Source organism: Zosterops lateralis (genome assembly GCF_965231275.1).
Source record: "Zosterops lateralis genome assembly, chromosome: 9".
NCBI lineage: Eukaryota > Metazoa > Chordata > Aves > Passeriformes > Zosteropidae > Zosterops > Zosterops lateralis.
In genome coordinates, this window is record NC_139769.1 from 18811940 (window position 1) to 18831244 (window position 19305).

The 19305-nt window shown below is 38.7% G+C and overlaps 1 protein-coding gene and 1 long non-coding RNA gene across 2 annotated transcripts in view; one reads left to right on the forward strand and one right to left on the reverse strand.

Annotated features, from left to right (window-relative positions):
- Positions 1–482: 482 nt before the first annotated feature.
- Positions 483–19305, forward strand: part of PLPPR4 (phospholipid phosphatase related 4) — a 31318-nt gene continuing 12495 nt past the window's right edge. The window contains exons 1-3 of the mRNA XM_083867811.1: positions 483–588; positions 14376–14561; positions 18828–18957. Coding sequence (XP_083723937.1) covers positions 511–588; positions 14376–14561; positions 18828–18957 — 394 coding nt within the window. The 5' untranslated portion in view covers positions 483–510. The remainder of the gene's footprint in view (positions 589–14375; positions 14562–18827; positions 18958–19305) is intronic.
- LOC310912864 overlaps positions 4595–19305 on the reverse strand; it is an 87372-nt gene continuing 72661 nt past the window's right edge. The window contains exons 3-4 of the long non-coding RNA XR_014590734.1: positions 4790–5767; positions 4595–4705 (exon numbers count right to left, since the gene is read on the reverse strand). This is a non-coding gene — a long non-coding RNA (uncharacterized lncRNA). The remainder of the gene's footprint in view (positions 4706–4789; positions 5768–19305) is intronic.

Consider the following 19305-nt stretch of genomic DNA (forward strand, 5'->3'; position numbering starts at 1 on the left):
GGCTCAGTCCCAGTCACACCACTCCCTCTGACTGGCACTAAGACTGAGGTGAGCTGTCATTAGCATCTTGATTTCAAAAAGAGTCCACCTGCAAGAAGAGAACATTGGTTGTATAGGAATGCTATTCCCTGGAACGTTCTACTACTCTATTTCAGAAAAAAAATACTTCCCAGAACCAAGATAAAGGCAGCAGACTCTTCAGGGAGCATCTCAAACACCCTGATGCCCGCGGGCACCCTGCCCTGTCCAGGTCTGTCAAACCTGTACCAACCTCGGGCCGCAGGCAGCGCATCCCGCGTGTGCGCGCAGCTCCCCCGCCCCCGGCCGTGCGTGTCCCGGCAGGAAGGGGTTAATGTGGCGGGACCCCCGCCCGCCGGGCCGCTCCTGACGTCAGCCCCGCGCTCGGCGCAGCGCTCGGCGGCGGCGGCGGCGGGCGGAGGGACCCGCGGCGGGCGGGCGGGCGGCCGGGACAGCGCTGGCCACGGGGCCGCCGCCCGCAGCCCCGCCAGCATGTCCGCCAAGGAGCGCCAAAAGGGCAAAGTGACCAAGGACAGCGTCACCCTCCTGCCCTGCTTCTACTTCGTGGAGGTGAGTGGGCGCCGCGCCGGGCGGGCCGGGGGCTGGAGCCGATCCCGGGGATCCGCGCAGGGCGAGCCCCCCTCGCTGCTCCTCCCGCAGCCTCTGATGCGGACCCCTACGTGATCCTTCGTCTCGCCGAAAGCAGCAGGGATGCTCCCGATAAGGAGCAAGCATAAATTAACCTCGTTTTCCGAGCCTTTTGAAATAGGAATTATTTCTAAGAATTGCTCAGAAGACGAAAGGGTCGCTCAGCTAAATCGGGCTGTGTGCACAGGAGCCTCTCTGGAGGAAGACATGTTTCGAGAAGGGCTGCTGGCTTCCAGGCAAACGCCGCTCGCATTGCTTTGATAGAATAAAAATCACGTTCTTAAGGGAATGCTTAGAAAAATAGAAATGTTTTCAAATAGGTAATCGCTGATATATTTTTGCTGACCCCTGAAGTATGTGTTTCCTCTATCAGAGCTAAAAATGTCTGTTTGGAAAAGAGAATGAGGTTCTCGGCACATCTTCTAGGGCAAAACCTGCTATGGCTGCTCAGCTGGTAGCAGGTGGAGTTGCAGAGACACTGGCTGTTGGTGTGTCACTTGGAGGCACTTAGCCTCTCTGGAAATGCAGTCACTTAGGTGCTTCTGGAAAATCATGAGTGGACACAGTTTAAGCTTAAAGAAACCGTTGTGATGTGGATTTGTTATTTGTTTAATGGCACAGCTGAAAGGGAAAGGTGAAATTGTTTTATGGGTTGGGTGAAGTGTTTCATGTGACACTAGTCACAGGGAAGAGAGCCTTGAGGCACTTTGGGGTACCTAACTTAGGTAGGAAACAGATTGTGAAAATAACGTAAAGAACTTAATGGTAAAATACAGTGTAAGTTAACTATAGCTGGCACTCAAAAGCATAATATATATGTAATACTTAATAGATAAAAATACAAAAGTATAAACATAGAGTGGAATCCAAAACAAAATATATTTTCTCTCAGATGCTCTTGAAGGGCTTTAGAGGTTCTCCAGAAGGTGGAAGGGGGTTGGGTTCAGAAGGAGTTTTAGGTAACAGTGGGGTGTTTCTATTCTGTAAGCACCTGGTATGGTCAGCAGCTAACACTAAGCTGCACCAACTGGAAAGCTTAACAGAGACTGGTTATATGGAAGCATCAAGCTCATCCTATCAATGTGATTAGGCCTGCTCAAGGAAAGCCCTTTGATGGAAGGCACTTGCTGTGCCATGTATCTTACACTAGCTTTGCATAGGAGGGAGAGGTCAAGCTTGGAGAAGCCCCTAAGAAAAGGTAAGGGGCTTCTTTACTCTCTGTGCCCTCTTTGCTGCTTTGGGAATGCAGACAGAAAGGGAGGATGCTGTACCTCAGCCTGAGCAGGACTCTAATGCTGGAAATGATGTAGAGGTCCTGCCAGACACAACAGCACTTGTGCTGTTAGGTGGGCTGTGCTTTGGCCTGCAGCAAGATGGGATGAAATGCAGAGCAACAGCACAAAGTGTGTGCCTGCTGCTCTTAAGAGCTGCCGAATATAAAACTGATTGCTTACTTACACTTTCCCTAGAAGCTCCCTGCAGCTGTTACAAGGAATAAGGTAAAGGATTCTGTGAGCAGTGAAGAACTTGCACTGAGCTCTGCTTACTGTTCCCACGTGAGACAGGCGATTTCTCTGCTCAGGTCTGGACTATTGGGTCCTCAGCAAGTCATTTCAAGCTTCATTTAAAAACAGGTGGAGATCTTTTCAACACCCAGTTCCTCTGAGGGAGTCAAAGTCCTCAAATAACAGAAAGGTCTTCTAATGAACTTTTAAGACTTCTATGTTATTCAGTCACAGGAGCAGTCAGGAGCCTGTGTGAGCCTCTCCCCACCAAGAATAATTTCTGATTATTGAACTGGAGACTTACAGTCCCTCTTGAACTGAAAAGTAAAAGCAACACCAAGAGAAAAAACTGACTGCAATGCACTTGAACCTAAACGTTGATTAGGAAACTTTTTGGTGAGTTATTAGCCCTATCCCATTAGATATCAGGAGGATTCGAAACCATTTCCCACTTTCCAGTTGACTTCTCGTATCACTTGGGTTAAAAGGGTAACAACAATTCATGTGATAGTTGAAAGGAGCATGTAGCTTGTGTTCCCTGAGAACGCCCACTCTGCGCTGGCACACATGCGCACGAATTCTAATCACACTAACGAGGATGCCTTTCTAAAGCTTTGGAGCACAGCAAATGCCAGCACTTCAGCAGCATCAGGGAAAGGACATGATGACTTAAAATCATCTGCTGTGATTGGCTCAAACAGAACCAGGTTAAGTTGTACTCCATAAAGAGGGATTTATTCAGAGATCATTTAATTGCAATGAGAAGTTTGCAAATGTAAACGATAGAGGGGTCACCCTCTATTGGGTGTGTGCTTGATGGGCATTACCACGTTAAAAGGATTTTCTTTGGAAGCAGGAGGTAAGGTCCTAATGTAATCCAACAACAGCCAACTACTTAAACCCAAAACTTACCTACTTTAAATAAGGCTTTCTGAATTTTAAAGCTTTTACTTTCATAAATGGATGGTAAGAAACAGGCTTTCAATCTCTTGCCTTTGAATGTTGTCAATTATTTTATCTTCTTTTTTTTTTTTTCTTTTGGCACTCATCCACTTTTATTTTCCCTCTCCTGTTCATAGCAGACAGTGCCTTCCCACTCTGAATTGCAACAAAAAAAACCCCATAGCCCATTAAGTTTCCACCTTCAAACAAGAAAAGTAGGGCTTGCTGACATCCACTTTCCAGCAAGACCTATTTAGGAGGTCTAGGCTCAAGGAAATGCACATTGTTTAGAAAATACATTTCTAAAAATGTGCTTGTTTTTTTCCTCTTGAATGCTAGACAAAAGCATAGACTTGGATAAAAAGATGTTGAGTTGAAAGTTAATTTTTTTTCAACATGGTAGAAAAGGTAGGAATTCATGTTATACAAATGAAATATATTTTAAAGAATGAAATGAATGAAACAGTACATGTAACAAACTATATAATGCAGACATGGAGAATCTTAGAAACAGCAACACACAAATACAGTTCTGACACTAAGGGGTTTCAACTGTTAAGTTGAAAGAATGTGTTATGAATGAGATTAACTCCAGTAAATAGATGTGTTTAGTGGCAGTGACTTCCAGGCTTAGCTAGAAGTATGATTACATTGAATGCAGGCAGGCCAACTGCCCTTGGGAAAAGGAGATTGAGGTTAGACCTCATAGCTGTCTACAGCTTCCTCACTAGGGAAAAGATGAGGGGCAGGTAGCAATCTCTCCTCTCTGGTGACAAGCGACAGGACTCAAGGGAATGGCAGGAAATGATGTCAGAGGAGGTTTAGGTTGGATGTTACACAGAGATTCTTCACCCAGAGAGCGGCTGAGCACTGGAACAGGCTCCCCAGGGAAGTGGTCACAGCACCAAGCCGGACGGAGTTCAAGAGGTGACTGGACAATGGTGTCAGGCACATGGTGTGACTCTTGGGGATGGTCCTGTGCAAGGCCAGGAGTTGGTCTTCAGTGGTCCTTGTGGGTCCCTTCCAACTCAGGACGTATTCTGTGAACTGATGGATAATTCAAACTGGCAGGTGTTTCCAACAAGAGTTAAAACATAAAACTAACATGTTCCTCTTAAGATCATTAGAGCTATTCTTAATTTACACAGGAAAAGCAAAAGGAGAATGAGGCTAGAGCTTTGAAAGACAGGGAGATGGAAAGAAAATAGACAGCTTCTGAAAAATGGGGATGGGTCATTCTCTAAAAGCATTAGAGGCAAATAAACATTATGAAGTAAATCTCAACACATTTTCAATTACATGTTTTCAAGTTTCATGATTCATAAAATAAAATAACTTGATGACTTCTCCTATGGCTCGTAAGAATGTTTTAGAGGTTATTTTGAAGGACTGGCAATAGTTCTGCTTAGCAGAACCTCTGATTAGCACATACTCCTGAGAGCTGAATAATTTTAGATTGCATTGTGCACACTTACCTGAAGGACATGGTAATCATCACCATCAGGCAGTTAGGCCTCTTTTATTCCTAATTATGCTTAAGGCATTTTAGGGTTCTGTAGACTCACTGGGTTATCTGAATTTCATTGGCATAGCTGAGAAAGACAAAGTTTTTAATGAAAATTCATAGTCCCTCTGGCCTAGTGGGAATTACTTTGCATGGTAAAAAGTCTACATACCTCTAGGAGATATTGAAAATGAGTATTCCTGGAATAAGTTTTGGGTTTTGTTAACTGACTTTGTTTTCAACATATTTAGAGTATATCATTATATTCACTTAGACAGGAAATATTGATGTCTTGAATTTTAATATCAATCTGGAAGACTTCCAGAGTTACGTAGTTTCCATTCCTGGCAGAGTTGTCACACTTTAGAGTCAGGACAGACAGATTTCTATCAGTGAAGGAAATAGACTGTCTTTACTCCTGCTCTCCCATTTCAAAAACTCCCGGTTTAAGTCCTATTCTCATGGAAGTTGCATAAATTTTGCCTTTGACTTCAGTGGTGTTACTGCTTCATCCAGTGCCTCATATGTGGGAATGCAAAAGGTCAAGGTGTTGTCAATCTGCATGAATTGATGCATTTATTTTCCAGCTAAATTGTGTTGCTGTAGCACAGCCTTCATCTGCTGGTTGTGTAACTTCCCGGGATTAAAACTGGAGATATTTTAGACACTGTCCCTTGTGCAGTTAAATTTTCTTCCTTATTATACCGTCTTCTAGACTCTGTGTTATGGATGCATATGGATACTGCTGCTTTTTCTACATTTTCCAGAGGTCAGCCAGGCCTTAATCAGTTGGGAAACACTTCTTCCAGTAGTAGAAGACCACTTATTTTCCTTGTTCCCCAAAGAAGTTGGAATTCTCACCAGCAGAAAGCACAAAGATCTGTTATCATTGTAGAACTCCAGGCTGCAGAACTCAAGAGGTCATGAGAGGCCACTGAAATAAGTTCATGCAGAGAATGGCCACTGTGTCTCAGTAACAGATGCTTTACTTCATTTTGTTTCTAACATACACTGAGAGAGCTGGGCTTGAAACATCATTTGATACTCAGTAGCACTTCTTAGTCACATCTGGAATGCTGTTCAGCTGTTCAGCCATGCATGACCCACAATATTTAAATTACAATGACCTGCAAGTCATGTATAGGTGTGCCTGCAAAAGACAAAAAAAAAAAAAAAAAAAAAAAAAAAAAAAAAAAAAAAAAAAAAATAATCAGAGGAGTGCAGTGATGAGAATAAGAGAGAGAATAGGTTGTAGGAATAAATTTTCTTCCTAAGAACAGGATGTTTGGATTTAATGTAAGAATTAAACTGTTATGCTGTGCCTTGGAGGCACAGTGTAGTCATATTCCTCTCTAGATTGACTTTCTGTTATACTTAAATTAACTGGGGGTTGCACCCAACAAAGATTCCCCAAAGGCAGAAGATGAAATTATCCCTTTGCTACTGTCAAAGTAGCATAATATTTTCCAAATATGTCTTTTTCTCTCAAAAGAGTCAACCAGGTGTGAGAGGAGGAAAAGGAGAAATACACTGAGCACTCTGCTCATTGAGCTGACCCAGTCTTGTGGCTGACTCTCAGATGATAGATGTCAGATGTGTTCATAAAGTTGCATTACAGACCAATATGCCCAAAATATTAGGGGGCTATCTGAGACCTGAGGAGGCTGCTATGCATTCAGAGCAGCTATGCAATTCATTGGCCAAGTCATCAATGTTGCATTCTCCCTGTCACTTCTGTGCTTATGGAAGAGCTGTACAGCCTAAACAATACCAGCTGTTAGCAGGAGATGACCGTAAAAGGGGAATGAAAAGGGAGGTGTCACACCTGTGCCAAGGCTGTCTTTGGAAAATAAATGCAAATGCCACAAGCTAAATGTCCCTTCTGGTTTTGGCGATGTGCTTGGCAAGTGAGGAGTTTGAGTAGTTCTCAGTGAATGAAGGCCCTGCTTCCTTTTCAGTCCAGCAACATCCTCTTGACCTAATAATTCCAGTAGTAAAAGAAGGCCTGAATATGTTAGAAATTAATGGAGATACATTTTTCCAAATTACTACCTCTTCCAAAAATTTATAATCCTACCATCTGTGATCTTCTTTTATAGTTGTTAAAAATATATTACTTTGGAGCTGAAGTTAATAAAAACCAGCATATTGTGGAACCTTAACATGCACAGGAGCTGAGCTATTACAAACATGGTATCTTGTCTGATGATCCTGTCACTTAAAAGTTCAGTTTGTAGGGAGTTCAGAAGTGGCTAAACAGCAGGGGAGAAAGACACTGGAGAAGGGTTGGCACCTACAGGATTAATTTTTTTTTGTATGTATGGAAATCAGCATGCTGTAGAGAGTACAACAAATTGTAGCATTGTGTAGGGACTGGCAGCTTTGTCCCTTAGAGATGGGGTTTTTGAAGAAACTATTAGCTGAAATTTGGTGACACTGACCTGAAAACAACTGCCTTTTGTTGAAGTGCTGCTGTTCTTGATTTACCATAACATTGCAGCAGAAGCATAAAATAAATTTTGAAATCAACAGTACATGTAATGTCATAAATCTCATTTTATGTAGTTATTAATTGATTATAACAATCAATCATTAATTGATTGTAATTATAATTGATGTAATCAAACAGTAATAATTAAGGAGTTGTCAATTATGTTTGAAGTCACACTGAAAAGAAATGCATTACTGGTTACTGATGTTTTTCTGTTTTAAATTTCTGCCTGAGAATTTACTTTAAACATATGTATTTAATATAATATATATAAAATATATATTATAGAAAATTTGTAAAGTATTTATAGATTACTCCCCCCCAAAAATATTTTTGTTAATTTTTTTTTTTTTTTGGTTGGTTTCTCCTTATGTAATTGCTGCTTCACAAATATTTATAGAAAAAGAATAAAGCACTTTCAGGGTTACTGTGCATTCAGCATGACTGAGATTTCTGAAAGAAATAGGAATTGTATCACTGATACATCAGCTCTGGTTTTGGTCTTACACATACTCAGACCTTTCTATTAAGATCTGGTAAAACATAAGGCATTTGAAGAGTTGAATAGATAGCTGTTTTATTTCCAAAGCTAGACTGTAATTGGCAGTCACAAAACAATTAAGTTAAATTCTAAAACCAGTCCTGGAAATATAGATAACTTAATTTTCCAAAATGGTAATTTTAATAGATTTCAAAGACATCTGGGATTTGAAATTTGGCTTTCAATTGAAAATAAATCAAATAGCATTAAGTCTAGGAGAAGACAGACTGTTATATTATGTATCTACATAATTTCCACAAAAGTTAGACAATGGTGAGGTGCAAGTACTTTAGAGAAAAGACTAACTCCTTATAGCTTCAGGCCAGTTGAAACCTGCCTCCAGAAAATCAAGTTCAGGCAGAAAAACAAAAAGCCTTTATAGAGATGGAAGCCTTAAATTTCTGAAAAAATTGAATGCCTTCTTTTATAAGCCTGAGACATTTAAGAATTAAGTATAGAACCTAAAAATAAATCCAAAAACCTCACTTTTCTGTCAAGCCAGTTCCCTGCTCTATAAGGCATCCCATGCTTAGTACTCTTTCTTCAGAGAGTCATGGGTTCTCAAAAATGAGAAAATGGCAGAATTTGGCTGATGCCATTTCTTAATACTGATGTGATCTGGAAGGTGTTCAATCACAGTAATGACCTCAGTATTCACCCCTGTCAGAATAAGAAAAACTTCTCCTCTTCCCATTCTCTCCTTCTGTCCATTGTGAATCTCACAGCAAAGAACAACAGGACAACAGCCAGGATGGTTGAAAGCTGTAGTTGCTGTTAGTAGTTGGCTAAGGAACACCTTGTCTCCTCCAACCCACTACAGCCCTCTTTCTTGTCTCATCCATCTGTTGTGCCTTGTCATTTAGACCATGAATTCCTTGGCACAAGGATCGACATTTATGATAAATTTAATAAAATCTTCCACAATGCCACAGCCTTGTCAAGGGAACTAAACAACATAGTTATTAATTAGACCATCCCTCTCTCAAGGACTTGGCTGGTATTTATTTTCATGCTGGGAAACCAATGGCATTCATTTGCTATATCTGTGAGGCAATCCTGTTTATTTACTTGATTGCTTTCAAAGATTCCCAGTTCCCAGAAAACAAGAGAAACATCAGGAGGCAGCTTCCATACTCAGGAACCCCTTGCTTGCTGTAGAGGTTGCCGAACAACCTAAGAATCTGAGAAGTTCCTGGCCATCCAAGTCTAAAAATTATTTACAAAATACAAAATATCCAAACCATGTATCAGGCATCCCATAACCCTTTCTTTCAGCACCTGGACTAGTCATACCATCTTTGGTCTGCATCTGGCAAATCATGTCTTGACTTTCTTTGAAAGCTACATCCATGCTGCTTCTCTCTTTTCTGCCCACCTTTTATACAGGCAGCATCACCATGGGATCTAGGTAGGAGTTCATGGTAAGAGAGAACACCCAGACAATGCAATGTCTGGGTGGCAATGACTTTAACAAAACAAAATTCACATAACTGCAACCTACAAAACAAGTTCAGACATCTGAGTATGTGACATTCCGTGGCTGAATTATCACAAAGCCCATTAATTTTAAGGTGTTATTTTCCTGAAGATAAATAGGGACTTTTTGCTTATTTAAGTGGTGATGAATATCAGAGTAAAATATAAAACTAGCAGTGTATGATTTTAGAGAATTTATAGAAGCCAGAGATTCCCAGGTTCTGTCCACTCTGAGAAGACTTCCCTGCTAAGCCTTGACCTTCCACTGACCCATTTGCAAGAGTGGTGCTGTCACACCAGACCTTCATTCCTGCATTACAGAGAATGCAGCGTGGTGGAGTTGTGGGTGTAGGGTAGGAGATGGGGCATGTACTGGTACTGGGGACTTCAAGGTTACAAACAACTGACCCAATGGTCGGATAAAGAAATGCAGAACTGCAGCTGGCAAAACTGAAGGGTAACAGATCAAACCCAAGAATCCAACATATGTGAACCATGCCACATATAGTATATTGGGATGTAATGTGAAAAGACAGACCAAGAGAGAGGAAGGTGTAAAGGTGCATTAGCAAACATAAAAATGAACCAAAGTAGTTTCTAAAAGTGAGGAAGAATCCCCTTCAACATTATACTGCTCCTGAGAAAGGATTTGGGATGTGCTACACTACAGCTCATTTTATACAAAATAACTATTTGTTATTGCTAGATATAAATACAGAAACCATGCAGAGATGTACCATAGAAAGTTATGAAAGTAAAACAAATTGGCCATAGCCTGATTTCTAACGTTTGAGGCTAAAGCCTGTTGAATGACCCTCAGTCCTGAGTCCTTTTAAACTCAGTACAAAACCTGTAGCTTGTTAATAGGGGTGATGATACTGTATTTAGTGGGCTACAGCTCTACAGGTTCCTTGTTTTCATACATTCAAAGTAATGGAAAACTAATCTTAGACAAGTTTTAACAGAAACATTTCCATGTACCTGGGGGTGCCCCAGCAATTTTGGGCCCAGAGGTTAAACAGTAACCAACTTTGAGTTTTGGGCAGGACCAGCATGGCTTCCATGCATAGGCTGTATCATATGCCCTGGAGCAAACTGTGCTTGCACTGTGCATCCTGGACAATCTTAATCCTCATAAGTAAACCACAAGCACCCCAAAATGATCCCCTGAGCATGTCCCACAGAACAGAGATGAAGAACCTGGAGAACTGTTATCCCCCACCTCTGAACTCCTCTCTCAGCCATCCCTTCTTTCAGTCCTGCGTGATCTATCAGTGTGGTAGCTGTCCTGTGGCTCTTGGCCAGAAGAAAGATTTTTTACATGCCCCATCAGTTTAGAGAAATGTTGTGCTGCTGAATGCTGTTTTGGTTTGTCCTATGCTGTGTAACACAGGAAGTTTTCTCCTCACAACATCTCCGGGTGTTTGCATCCTTGTTGAACTTTTGGGAACAAAGAACATCTTTTCTGATGCTTGGACTACTCTTCATTTAATACAGCAAAAGCTTTTAAAGTATTAATAATGTTAATTATTATTAAGAGCAAAGTTCTGTGGCTTAATTAAGGCTTTTAACAGTTTAAGAAAATAGCAAGGAGGGAAAACACAAAAAATCTCTTTTTAAAAAATAAATAGACTACAAATCAGACTTTTTCAGTATCTGTGCTGATTAACCTGACTTTAAGACTCTAAGCCAAATAGGGTTTGACCATTTGGATCAAACTTTAAATTTACAGGTCTAAATTAAAAGCTAAACAGGCATCTTTCTCTATTATCCATTCAAAGAATAAGAGTATAAAGACTTATTAGTCAGGATTAGTCAAGAATTGACGTTGGGGATTTTATTATTCTAATTAGGCACAGGAAAATTCCTATTCCATTTTGTAATTAAAACAATACACATTCTACCACCTAATTATATTTGACATTTTCAAGGTGTTGGGCACCGAAGTCTATAATTACAGAAATGCTGCTGCCTTAAGCAGAGCACTCCATAAATATTCATATATTAAATACCCAGTTATACTGTTTAGAAGACTTTAGAAACATTTGCCTTTTCCTTTTTAGAAATGTTAGACTTTTAGAAGACACATTTTATATTTGTATTTTTAAAAAGATGGGAAGAAAAATGTCCTTTGGGATCTGACATACTGTATATAGCAAATTGATTACAGACCTATTCATTAGTATTGTAAGCAGTTATGTCAGAGATTGATAATCCTTTAGAATTACATCTTTTCTTTAGCAGAATGGATAATTACAGTCAGAAATAACATTGGAGTCCTGTACTGAAGTCATAAGACAGTAAAATGCAACTCCTAAAATTCCTTGATTATTAATATATATTAACCATATATATATGGTTTATATATATCTATTAACCATTAATATATAATGTTAACCATTAATAATAGAATTACAGCTTACATACAGTAGTTTTTAAAAAAGTATTCACTGCCTTTTATTTTAGTGTTCCACAATAAAATACCACTTCAAATATTGCCTATTTTTTATAGTTGAATACTGCCATTTAAAACAGTTGCCTGCCTAAAAATTTTGTGATCCAAGTAGAGTTTGCCTTCTGGTTAATGCATAAGCTGTCGTTCAAGGAGAGACTTTCCCTTCCTGACATTGGAGAAATGGAAAAATCCTGAAGATGAAACTCTGAATGCAAGGTGTTCCATGGGTGGGCCTGCTCTATGTTTCCATTCCGAGAAATTAAGCTTTGGGGACATCTTGATAAAAGGGCATAATTTCTCAAAAGAAGGGAGAATAGGTATCTGCTTGTTTTGTCCATTTAGCCCACTGGAATAAGTTTGTGTCCTGTTGTAAGGTGCTTTGGCCGATGGGAAATGGACCCTGACTAAGTCATTAAGTATGACTTTCAAATAGTTCATAATAAAAGACATTGCAAATGTTTCAAGAGTTAAATGTAGTGCAGAAGGGAAGTTGAGAGCTCAAGTGCTGTGCAGAATTTCAGTGTCCTAGCAGGAGCAGCACAGAGTCAGTGCGAGCTCCCTGCACACCAGAACAGAGTACACTATGGCAGCCTTTGGGTCCAGAGGTGCCTTAACCCAATCAGCAGACCCCCTGTGCAGATAGGTGTTGACAGAATGGCACCCAGTTCCACAACAATCTGAATTATTCCCAGAGTATGAAGAGTTCAGGGAAGTCCTATTTCATCCTGCACATCTATGTAATGACTGGAAACTGTCTAGCCCATGTTGACTAATCATGCATGCTTGCATTATGGTCAATCAGGCTGCCTCCAGCATGAAGTGAAGATTATAGATATTATATTTTATATGTGTATATATATGTATTATGTATTATATTAATGTGTCATGCTAAAGAACTGGACTTCTTCCTGTGATGGACAAGAAGTAAGACTTCATTTAGTGATATTGTATATAATTATTCCACGCATATTTATGTCAAATTATGTAATAGTTATATATTATGTATTCACATAATACGTATTACATACGTGTATGTTGCATGCTGTACATAATATGTATGTATGGTATGGTATGTGAGTGCAAATATGGATGTGTTTGGGTTATACATATATATATACACATATCCACACTATTTACTGAAGCAAAGTTCCTAGATGCCTGGTCTTATTTCTGTAATGCTCCCAGCACTTAAGGATGCCAGTCCACATTTCCTCCCTTTATACACAATCACAGCCTCTATGCTATGTGACATTACAATGCAATCAGCTTGAACACAGATAGAACCAGACAAGCAACATTCTTCCATTCACCACCCTCTTCAGATTTTGCTTGGAACACTTTGAAGACAAAACTCACTGTTTTCAAATCAGCACATCAAAGATAAGATGTTATTTTTAAACAGTCATATTAAAAGATGTTTTGATTAAATTTAGCTAGAACCCTCCTTCTTTAATCATCCAGAATTACATTTTATGCACATAAAGCATGAATTTTATAGGCTCAATACTTACAAATCAGAAAAGTGCCTGTTAATGCAAGAAACCATTGTCCCTCTGCCATGCAGAGTAGATTTCATTCATTATTTTCCCAAATACATATGGATCCCATTTTACCTCTGCTTATATATTGCATTGTAGAATGAGATGAATGACATTGTTTTTAAGAAATCAGTTGTTTTTGTAAATGTGAACTGAGCATTGCAAGAATGATATAATGTAAGTATGCTCAAAATTCTTTTAGGACAGTCACTGTTTCTCATAATCTCAGGTTCTGTGAACCATAGGTACCCTCACTGCAGTACAGACAGCAGGAAGGACTCTGTGCCTCAGTGGCAGAGCAGGAAGTTGTTCTAATATTGCCTTGTTTGTGGAGGACTCTGGAAAACAACAAACAAAAAGTGTTTCTGAGTGTTTACTAGATGCAGAGAATAATCACATCCTGGTGGTCACCTCTGAATGCCCTAATGCCCATCTTGGGGGCAGGGCTGTTGCCTTTGTTCACTGCTAAACCAATAGCTTTAGAATGCCTTTTTGCTGTATCTTCTCTTGAATTACTCCCTTCCGCAGAGATTTAGTGGTTGATCCTGTGCTTTAAGGAGTTCCTGGTGAGCATTTGGGCTCCCAGAAAGGCCAGCTCTGCTTTTAATAAATTAGTGGAAGTAATTGCAAAGGGTTTGATAATTAAATAGCTAGAGGATAAAAGAATTGTGAACCATAGTCACCAAGGTTCTAAACAGATTGAGTCTTGCCAAAGTTAATTGCTTTTTTGATAGAATTGCAAAATGGATGTGCATTATCACATATTTAGATTCTAGGGAAGAACTGAATACTGGTTTTCATTAACAATTACTTTGAAACTTACTGCAAAATGGCTTTGATGTGAAGACTGTCATACATGACTGAGAGTTACTAAAGGACCAAAAAGGGTGATTGAAGAACAGCAAAGTGCTGAGGCCCCACATGGGAGACTGCAGTCCTGATACTTTCCTTAAAAAAAAAAAAAAAAAATCAAAGTTTTTCTATTAATGTTTCCTAGATGAAAAGGCTAAATTATATGTGCTAAAGATTGGGCTGGGTGTCTTGACTAGCTTGGTAGACAGCAGGGTTATTATATCAACTGAACAGTACCATATCTCTAGAGAATTCATTATTTAGAGATAGTAAAATAGGCATGACAAAGAGCAGTTAGATATAAACAGCAAACATCAAAGAGATTTATTAACAAACTATGTTGTCTTTGCAAAAGCATTGCTATTCCATTTCCAAACAGTAATTTGTTGCTTTCTTCTTTTCTAGTTGCCCATATTGGCATCTTCTGTTGTTAGCCTTTATTTTCTTGAACTGACTGATGTCTTCAAGCCAGTTCACTCTGGATTTAATTGCTATGACAAGAGTCTGAGTATGCCATACATTGAGCCTACACAGGAGTCTGTTCCCTTCTTGATGTTGCTTAGTCTGGTTTTTGCTGGACCATCAATTACGGTAAGTTTGAGTGCTACTGTCACTTACTAAAGATTTTTGAACAGAGTTTCAGTTGGCATAAAGAAAATAGCTCCTTTGGTTTCAGTTATGCAATAAAGTGTCATCCAGGCTAGTTTCCTTAGGATTTTAAATTCATATTTCATTCATCTTTAACAAAAGGAAATATACTCCTTAGAACATTCCCTGTAGCACTTCATCTACTTTTCCTGTCTTGATGGTGTCTTTCTTCAATGTTAAGAAACAGCATCTGCAGTTGGATGAGAATAGCTTGAATCATTCTGTTATGCTGTACAAATATTTGAACTGGTACAGACAGGGCATCTCCATACTCTCAGATACATCAAAAATGCAGGAATTTTTTTTAAAATGCAAGCCTTTCACAGCCCTGAACTTGCCACTTTTGTTAGAACTAGCATTATTCAGAGAGGAGGTATATCAGTCTTGTCAGTGAACTCAATTACATTTTCCCGAATAGCACCGAAACACCTCTAAATTGCAAGTTAGTCATTAAGAAGAGGCAAAAGTGGGCTGGTTTAATCATTCACCCAAAGGGAGTAGATGATTTCAACAGAACAGAAATATCCTGTCAGAATGAGCAGTTGGGTCACTATTTTACAGAAAAGTAGAAGTTGACATATATATATATATATATATAGGAGAGAATTAATTTTTTCTGATTTTAGCAGTTCAGATAGGAGCGTTATTCTTGCACCACTCTCTCTCCATTTGCCAGGAAAATTTGCCATTTGTCTGGCAAGTGGAGAGAGAAATTCACCTTGAGTGGATGATTTTATGCACTTAAAAAACGTAATCAACCTTTTGAAATTATCTTTTCTCCCCCCTGACAGCAATGACTGCACATCTGTTAGGCACTTCTCGAAGGCCAGCTGCAAAGATACCTCTGCTTCCAGCTGCTTTTAATTCCCTTAATTTCAACCAGTTAATTCATTTTATAAAACTATCCAATTTACAATTACAAAATCTATAAGATATGATGCATGTTTAAAAATTATCAAGTGCTGTTTTCTCTTTGCTTTCCAGAATATTTTTTCTTTATTTGTCTTTTTTTTTTTTTTTTTTTTTTAACTGAACAGTTCTTACTGCATTTGGTTTTCGTTGCTTTAGAAACCATTTTTGAAGGATTTTGCACAACTAGCAGTCTAAAAATTATACATTTAGGAACTGGGAGCTAAGACTCTCAATTATCCTGGTGCAAATGATTGTTGCAAACACCAAATGCTGTGATAAAAGCAAAATGTTAGTATTGGGGTTTGGCTGGGTTTCTTAAGTGTTTCTGCTGTCAAAATCTGGACTTTTCTGAAACAGCCATAGAAGGAATCTATTTAGGCTCACTTGGGCTGCAGTAGGTGGTAAAATCTGGCTTTTATGTCAGAGAGTTTATATTAAGCCTAGATAATATCAAACACTTTCAATCAGGATAAAAGATGCTTCTTTCATTAATAGTATTTGTTAAGGGCTTTGATTATAACTCAATTCTTTCAGCATTGCATGAAATTTTGAAATAGAAAATGTTATTCTTGCTGGAATCATTTTACCGTAGTACAGAAAATTAATCAGAAGCATGCCATGTAAGGAACTCAACCCCATATTTGAGCATGCCCATAAAAAAGAAAGTTTGATAAAGAAAGTAAATCCCAAAGCTTCAAAGTACAACTGGTAAAAGCTGCAAGCCTTAGGAAGGTGTAGTTCATTTGTATTTGTATGAGCATGAATGTGATGCCTGTGTTAGTTTGAGGCTGAGCAGTGACAGTGCAAAATACACAACCTCCTTCAGTGAAAGCACCAAAGGCATTGACTCCTTATTATTCAATACCACTGTGGAAGTAAGGAACTAGGAGACATTTTTTGTCCAATCCTTCCCTTTTTCTTTGGAAAAATAGGCCAGGGAAACTCAGTGTAAAAAGATTATAATCATGCCCATTGTAATTTTATAGAATTTAGCATTTTGCAAGTTAGTTTTCATAAACATTTCAACTGATTATCCAATTTATAAAACCTGTAAAAGATAGAAAAGAAAGCATGAGCTATGTGAGGAGTTGAGGATCTCCAGTAATGTTGCATATCCTGGCCTCTGTCCACACTTCAGGGACTTACTGCAGTATGAGGCAAAAGGTCATCAACATTCAATAAAATACAAGTGTGATTAAGCCACATTTTAAATACTACCAAAGAGTATATATAAGAAGGAAAAAAAAAAGAAAAAAGAAAAACTGTGCATGGGGAAGAAGACAAGCAAATTCCAGTGTCAATCCCTCCTTTAAACCTTTTATAAATACTAGAACAGGATCTTTTTCTATGTTATTTTTGTTGATATAATAATTTTCCCAAGACTGGAGAACATATACAAATCTATTCACTTCAGACTAATTTTTAATTTAAAAAAAAAAATCTAACATTTTATGACTTATTTTCCCAAGCAATCATTACAAAGGATCTGTTTGGCTTTGAGGCTTTGCTTTTTGGTTTTTCTCTTTGGGCTTTTTTTCCTCAATATTAGTTAAGTAGCAAATGCATTTAAACAGGTCTGTTCTGTAGCCCTGAAGGGTTACAGAAAATAATAGCCTGTATTATTGACATATGTCTTATAGCTTAGATGAAATTTTGTGTATGTATTCAAAAACTTCACGAGACTTGTGGAACACCTGGACTTCAAGAAATTATCAAGATAAATATTTTATGTCTGGAATATAGATAGACCTGAATTACAGTATGATTTCGATTTGCTTCAAAGAACTCTGAACCTGATCCTCTGATAGATTTTCGCTCTAGTTACTCATTCAGAAATGTTAGAACCAGTTACTCAATCATATCTGTGAAGGTTGAAATGCTTATCAGCCACTGACTAAAACCTGCTTAGAGGTACCAGTGTCCTTTCCAACAAAGATCATTAGGACATTAGATCACAGTGATCTGGGAAATCAATTCTCAAGGAAAGAAATTCACTGCTGGCAGTTTCACTCCTACTGCCTGCTCTACTCTGGGAGTTTTTTCTGTGGAAATGCCAGCCTCTGAATTTTCCTTGACATAGGCTTTGTTGTTTTTTGCTCTATCACACAAGCTAATCCATCTGTCTGGTGTTTTCCCTGTACCACACATTCCATAGAATTTGGCTAAAAACTGTTAGAGTTTTTCTGAGTTTTAAGTTTGGAGTACTACTGATTTCTCTGGGAAGCTTCAGCAATAAATTGATGAAATTTCAATTGGCCACAGTTCTCAGCCAATTAGAATTCCTTAAATAACCCTTACCAATGACTTTCCCATGTCATAAGAGAACCTTCACTATTTCAATCTTTCTGGTCAAGAAATTTAAATTTATTAAAACTTTAGCTAATAAAGAGACTAAGCTTTTCCACTTTACCTCCCTTTTCCTAGGGTGGAGGTGTTAGTATAGACAAACACCACTGGTAATTACAGATTCAGCGTAATTCAGATGCTTTGGCATCTCATTGCTTTGTGCGTTGCATGGATTAGTTTTCAATGCAGCTGTGGATAGGAAAAGTGAATCTTCTTTTGCTGGTGAGAACTGCCTCATTAATTGTAATATTTCAATCCAACACTTCCTCTGAACTCTGTACAAATCCTGTAAGAATTCCAAATAGTTGCACTATCGAAGAAGGAAAACAATAAAATCTGAGACTTGAAATGTATAAATGTGTCTGGATTTTCCAGCAAGTGACATCATTTTTTATTTATATTCTTCCTTTTATAAACCCTTGTCTAGGGTTTTTGGTCATAATCTGTTTTGCTTGGTGTGTTGTATGGGACCATAAGGACAGAACTTTTTCTGCTGCTGTGGATCTGGTTAAAACCCAAGCCAAATTAAACAAATACAGAAGAACAGGCTGTCATATAATTAGAAGCTGCTCAGGATTGCTAGGCCTGTGGCCAAGACTGAATGCTGAAATCACTTCAGGAGCACTAAGATATTGCAGTTACTCTGGATTATTTTAGAGGCAGTATTTTATAATTACTGAATTTTTTTATTGTAGATCAAGGCCTGGATACCACTGAGCACTGTATACTGTATGTCATTTGCATTTAATTCCAGGGCTATCTTCTTGCCTGCCCTCATTCAGGCTAAGTTGCATTACTTTATGTTTACATATTGATATAAATCTTTTTAAGTGGAGTACATGTCAGTGGATGACATTGGTTGTGTTACAGTTATATTACAGCCCTTTAAGTTCATTCAGGATCTTCTGAGTAAGTGCTACATTCAATTTAATGGCTCCTTTGTCATTGCAGATAATGGTAGGAGAAGGAATTCTCTACTGTTGCCTGTCCAAAAGAAGAAATGGGATTGGAACAGAGGCCAATATTAATGCAGGAGGATGCAACTTCAATTCTTTTCTTAGAAGAGCTGTCAGATTTGTTGGTGGGTTTTAATTCTTACTCAGAAAAAAGAGCTTTACACATACATTCAGTTTTCACCATGCAGCTTTGCTTCTCTGAAACAGCCTTTCAGAACAGTTAGAGCTGTCACTAGCATAGATCTGCTGCTAGAAAACGTGAGAAGAAACTCAGACTGCAACAGAGCAGCCCCATACTCAGTAATGCAGCATCTACTCTCTCCATTTTCCTTTTCCTTTCCTGTACTATTGTCAGTATTTCTAAAAGAGTAATTTGTTTTTCCTTCCCTGCCCACCTTGAGCTGGCTGCTTTTTAATGATTTCAGTGTATAGCTTCCTTTGCCTGTCTTCAGTGCATCATAAGGATTCAACCC